The sequence below is a fragment of the Spermophilus citellus genome, assembly GCF_964194105.1.
Source record: "Spermophilus citellus genome assembly, chromosome: 18".
Taxonomy (NCBI): Eukaryota; Metazoa; Chordata; class Mammalia; order Rodentia; family Sciuridae; genus Spermophilus; species Spermophilus citellus.
The window spans coordinates 17,997,106-18,003,375 of NC_138200.1; the positions used below are offsets into that span (position 1 = coordinate 17,997,106).

At 42.1% G+C, this 6,270-nt stretch overlaps 1 protein-coding gene across 1 annotated transcript; it reads left to right on the forward strand.

Moving 5' to 3' along the window:
• Nucleotides 1-2,749: 2,749 nt before the first annotated feature.
• Nucleotides 2,750-3,466, forward strand: LOC308637867 (protein FAM187B-like; the record flags this gene model as incomplete). The annotated part of the gene is made up of 1 exon (XM_081274716.1): nt 2,750-3,466. The coding sequence occupies one exon, from the start codon at nt 2,750-2,752 to the stop codon at nt 3,464-3,466; it is 717 nt and encodes a 238-aa protein (XP_081130842.1).
• Between the last annotated feature and the right edge of the window lie 2,804 nt (nt 3,467-6,270).

The following is a 6,270-nucleotide window of genomic DNA, read 5'->3' on the forward strand; positions in this document are numbered from 1 at the left end:
CCCTCCCCTGTTGTCCTCCCATCTCCACCACCAGCAAACATTCACCCCTTCCCAACCACAGTGGGACCTGCAGGGAGGGTGGCACTGAAACACTGGGCCCTGGACTTTCACCCTGTCCCGTTGCCAACGAGTCCTGGAAGGGGAAGAGCAAATAGCCAAGCTCTGGGTAACAGTGGGTCCAGAGGAAGAAGAGAAGCAGGGAACACCGAGTTCTGAGCTTTTCCCAGTGACAATGAGTTTGGGGCTTTTTACAACTTTTTCACTGACCTTCCCAAATCGACATTCTGCCTCAGTTTCCAATAATTCAACCATCCTCATTGTAAACTGTAAAATTCAGACTCCTTCTGTAACCGGTGGCTATTTTCCTACACAGAAAATGACACCCCTCCCCCCGCCCCCAGCGTGCCTGCTGCAAAATAAAAGAAAGCTTGCTGATCCGCTTGAGGTCTGCTTCCATCCTGGTTCTTTGTGTTTTCATAATGGTGCTGAAACCTTGTTGGTTATTTTTGCTTATATCCTATTTCCAAATATAGTCACATTCTGTGAGAGTGTGAGTTAGGGCGTCGACATATGCATTTGGGGTGGGGGGGTGCATACATACCTTAACAGGCTCTATCTCTAATTTCTCTGTCCCCACTTTCTGTTTTCCTGCATTTACTATCATCTGATGTTTTGTTAGTCATTCTTTATTTGTCATCTAATCTTCTCTCAATGTAAAGACAGCATCACTCAACAACTATCCCATGTGCATTCCTACATTTCTCAGCCCCTCCGTGGTCAGGTGGGACTAGGTGGTTAATTCTAGTTAGTGGCCTGTTGACAAAACTAAGGTGGACGCCTCCCAGGCCAAAGCAGTTAATTGCCAGTATGTGACTCAGTTTGCTCCCTTCTTCTGCCATAGTAACTAGTGGTGTTCCCAGTGGTATCTTTAGGGACCTTGTGGAATAGAGTGCTCCACTCACCAACACTGGGACATGGAGTGTGAAAAAAGAATTGTGTTAGGCCACGAAGATTCCAGAATTCTTTTGTTACATAGGATAATCTAACCTAACCCGACGAATACATCCCCACTAGACTGTAAGCATCAGGAGGTCAGGGACTTAAGCTGGATCCTTGGTACCTGGTGCAAGGTGGGTCATCAGTAATTATTTGGGTAGTAAGTGAATGTGTGTGGCATAGAGAGGTGAAGCTTGGAGCTGGAACCATTGTCCACAGTGGACATGGAACATAACTGAGAAGCCAACCTTTGCTATTTGAAAGTCACTCAGATTTGGGGGAAGTTTATTATAGTAGCAAATAGCCTCTCTTCATTGATACCAAAATGAGTGCCAGGAGTAGGGGGCTACTGTACTCAGAACTAAAAATAGATGGCATTGACTTAGACATTTTGGGTTCAAGGGAAATTATTAGGACCCAGAGACTGTTGCCTGAGATACTTGGTAATACAGGTAATGTATTTAATGAACTTGCAGCTTTAGGGGAAGCAGTTGGAATACAGGATATTAGGAGTGGATATTGGCCAAAGGTGGCTGAAAATTGAGAAATCCTTTGAAAGTCCAATTAGAACTCAGCTTTTGGCAAGAATAAAAGATTATGGTTGAATCATCACTAACCATTGTTAAAATCTGGGAATATCCAGGTGTGGTGGCACAAGCCTGTAATCCCTGTGGCTTGGGAGGCTGAAGCAGGAGGATCTGAAGTTCAAAGCCAGTCTTAGCAACAGAGAGGCGCTAAGCAACTCAGTGAGACCCTGTCTCTAAATAAGATACAAAACAGGGCTGGGGGTCTGGGGTTGTGGCTCAGTGGTACACTTGCCTCACATGTGTGAGGCACTTGGTTTGATCCTCAGCACCACATATGCATAAAATAAAAGTCTATGAACAACTTAAAATAAATAAATAAGGGCTGTAGATGTGGCTCAGTGGTCGAGTGCCCCTGAGTTCCAAATCTGGGAATAAATTAAGATACTATCAGGAAATCCTTCCAGGTGGACAAATACCTCATAGAAACAGAGATGAAGGATATGGCTCTGATGAAGTCTGAAACGCGTTAAGATACCTAGAAATAAGAGGGAGGGGGGGGAGAGGGAGAAGAAGGAAAGAGAGAGGGGGGAGTTGCTTAGAGGTTTGTAAGAATCCTTAGGTATCAAACTTTGGGGAACAGAAAGTAGACTGAGAAACGGATGATGTCTCAAGGAGGCATGTCTTCCAACGCTACTTCAGACATATCCAAGGAGGATGATGGGGAGGGAGATCTGTCCCTGGAGGATAGAGGTATGAACCTCAGAGAACATGGTTCAGAAGTGTCTGACTCTATCAGGGAGCTAGTTGGAGGCTAATAAGAAATCCTCCCCATCTATGATCTGGAGGCCCTTAGAAGGTCTTCTCCCTGGGTTTAGGAATGGTACAGAACAGTGATTTCTGTGTGCCCCCCTCCTTCTCCATCTTGGTGGACATGAAGGCCTTTTCTCCCATTTTATCATTGTATATTGAATCATTTGCCTTTTTAGTCCACTCATTTCTGACTTAGGCTCACTCATTTCATTTCCTCTACAGCTCCTGGGGACATCTGAGTTTTTGACGCTACATCCTTTAGTCAGCCCCTGGATGGCATGAGCGGACATGACATGGCACTCCGGGAGCCCCTTGAGCCCAGGTTCATTCCGCTGCCCAAGCATTATGCCTGAGTTCTGTGGGTGACCTCACTAGGCCCAGTGTGGCACCCAGACTCTGCCTGTAGCTGGTCCACCATGTGGGCCTCCCTGTGTCTGCTTGGTCTTTCTTTCCCCATTCTGTGGGCCCAGACGTTAATCAGATGCTCCTACAAGAGTCTGTGCCAGCAGGCACTACTCTCAGGCAATGATATTGTCCTGCATTGTGACCATAAGGAGGCACTCTGGTATTTTTCTTCCATTCTTGGGGAGAATCTCTTCTTGCTTCACTCGTGGCCTAATATAAAGAAACTGCCTGGGGGCAGCCTGCAATTGACCAAGCCTCAGCCCTGGCAGGCAGGCCTCTTTCGCTGTGAGGACAGTGCCAACACCCTCCTAGTAGAATATGAGATTGATTTCCAGGATGCCACCACCCTGCATATCACACACAAAGACCTGGGCCAAAAGCCCCTGCAGAATGAAACTCTGAACCTAGGTGGCCAGGTACTTATTTTCACCCACTGGGAGCCCTGGCAGGACTGTAACCGCTGTGGGGAGCCAGGCGAACGCAAGCGCCTGGGGTACTGCTATGTTGAGGAGCCCCTGGAAAAACCCATGCCCTGCTGGCTCTACCTGAGGGATGAGAAGGTGCCATACAGTCGCTTGCGGCCCGAGATGCAGGTGGAAAGATGCCTTGTTCCCTGTGACCCCAGCAAGGAAATCAAACAGCCATTCTTCGTCTATGACATTTACCAGCTGGGCAAGTTGACCAACCACATGTGGCTCACCTGCCCTTTGGCTTCCATCTACAGGTGACAGGACCAGGACGGCAGCCCTACCTTAGGCCCTCGCCCAAGCTTTGTTTCCTGTGCCCACTGGGTTTGCCCTCCTGTAGAAAACCAGGCTTTTTTCTTCCAGCCCATAAGCTTTCAGGGTCAGTCCGGGCAGGAAGGGGTCTGCCCAATGGCTGACTCAGATGTTCACTGGGCAAGAATTCCCAAATGCTGCCTCTGAGCTGGGCCCTGGGCGAGTGATCTTGGCACAGTGTGACAGTTTAAAAATACCTCATCTTTGCCCACACGGGCACCTGCCATTCAAATATAAAACCTAGAGACCAACACACTCGGGCCCTTGCTCTTGCCCACATAGACACTTGAATGGCTTCTGTCTCCTGACTTGACCCTGATGAGCATGATTTGTCCATCGTTGTACCAAGGCCATCTGTTCAATTATCTTAATGATTGTACTTTTTTAATAAGTCATGATATTAGCCAGTGAACATTTTCCAATATTGTTCTGCAAGATTCTCTTGGTTACTCTTGGTCCTTGGTATAAAAATTTTGGAATCAGTATGTAGTTTTCATCCCCCCCCAATCCTATTTAAAAAAAAAATGGGACTGTTTTGAACCTAAATAAATTTGGGGGAAATCATTGTTTTACAATATTAAATATTATCTTCCCATCCTTGAATATGGTAAATAATCCCATTTAATATATCTCAAAAATCTGCAATTATTAATGTAGATGACTGACATATATTTTATTATGTTTATTCCTAGTTTTTCATACTATCAAATTATATTCTGAAAATTTCATCTTCTAGTTCTATATTACTTGTATTTACATTATAGTTGATATTTGTATATGACCTTGTATTTTGTTAAATTCACTTGCTTTTAGTAAAATATCACATGGAGAAGTCTATAGTGGATGTACTTATCTTATTCTTAATATTTTTGTATGGAATACAGTTTTCTCTGGGTTTTCATAGAAACACTTTATTAAATTAACAAAAATTTGCCTCTATTCCTAGTTTGCCCGGAGTTTTGAGCCATAGATGGTTGTTGAATCTTATCAAATGCATTTTCTGCATCTACTTGAGATAATAATGATAATGTTTTTCTTTATTATGTCAATGTGGTGAATTCATTGATTGCTGTTCAAGGAATTGTTGTTCACATGTAAACTCAAACTTTCCTTACAGGGATAAATCCAATTTGGTCATGATGTTCTTCTTTCTTTCTTTCTTTTTCTTTTTTGCTTTTATTTTTATCATTGGATAAAATTAATATTTGCTATTTTTTTAGGATATTGTGTCTGTGTTCATGAAAGAGATTTTCCTAAAGATTTCTTTTCTTGTGATGTCCTTTGGTTTTGGTATCAAGGTGACGTGGGCCTCATAGAAGTCCTAAGCATTCCATCTTTTTCTATTTTTGGAAATGTTTTATAATATTAATGTCATTTTTTTTCTGGTACTAGGAGTTGAACCCAGGGGTGCTCTCCCACTTGGGGTACAAACCTACTCTTTTTAGTTTTTATTTTGAAACAGGAGCTCATTAAATTGTGGAAGCTGACCCCAAACTTGCAATCTTCCTGCCTTAGCCTCTTGAGTAGCTGGAAATCCAGGTGTGCACCACCACCATGCTCAGGTGATATCATGTCTTAATGTCTCAGAAGTATTCAGATGAACTCACTGGTAAGGCTTCCTGGGCTTAGAGGAGCTTCTGTGCACAGGCTTTTAAGTGTAGATTTGGTCTCTTTCATTGCAAATATAGGTCTATTCATTTTTTTTCCTTATGCTAAGTTGTTGATTTTTTTTTTCATGAATTTACCCATTTAGTCTAAATTTTCATAAGTTTTGGCTAAAAGTTATTATATTTTGTCATTATTTTTTATATCCATAGGGTGTGTAGTAACTCTCTTTTCATCACTGAGATACGCCTTTTCCCTTTTTTCTCGATCAGTCTTGTTCTAGGGCTTTAAAAACCTCATCCATCTTTTCAAAGAACCAAATGTGCTTTGTTTGTTTTCCTTTATGGTGCTTTCATTTTCTATTTCTTTGGTTTCTGGTTTATTATTTCCTTTTCTGTGTTTGTTGGGTTAAACATTGTTCTTTACCTAAGGTGCTTCCTGAGATTACTACTTTTCATCCTTTTCCATTAAACTTGTATTTAGGCCATAAATTTCACTTAGGCACAACTTCCCTGCATCCCAAAAGTTTTGACAGGTTATATTTTTATCATTAGTCAGTTAAAAATTACTTTCTGGGCTGGGGATGTGGCTCAAGTGGTAGCGCGCTCGCCTGGCATGCGTGCGGCCCGGGTTCGATCCTCAGCACCACATACAAACAAAGATGTTGTGTCTGCCGATAACTAAAGAATAAATATTAAAATTCTCTCTCTCTCTCTCCCTCACTCTTTAAAAAAAATATTTTAAAAAAATTACTTTCTATCTTCAGTTATGATTTCTCTCGGCCCACTGGTTATTCAGACATTATATTGCATAATTTGTAGATATCTGTAGAAGTTCTTGTTTTCTTTTTTGTTATTTAGGTCCAATTTAATTCCACAGACAAAAAATATGATCCAATTTTAAACATTTATCGAGACTTACTTTATGGCCTAGAATATGGTTTTCTTAGGCACATGTTTTGCATGCATATGAAAAGAATGTATGTTGTGCAGTTGCTGAGTGCAGTTTTCCATATGCATGAATTAGGTCATTTGTTTATCATGTGGCTCAAGTCTTCTGCATCTCTACTGAATTTTTATTAGCATGTTCTCTCAGTTACTGAGAAATGTATGTTAAAATTTCCAACTGTGATTGCGGATTTGTCTAAT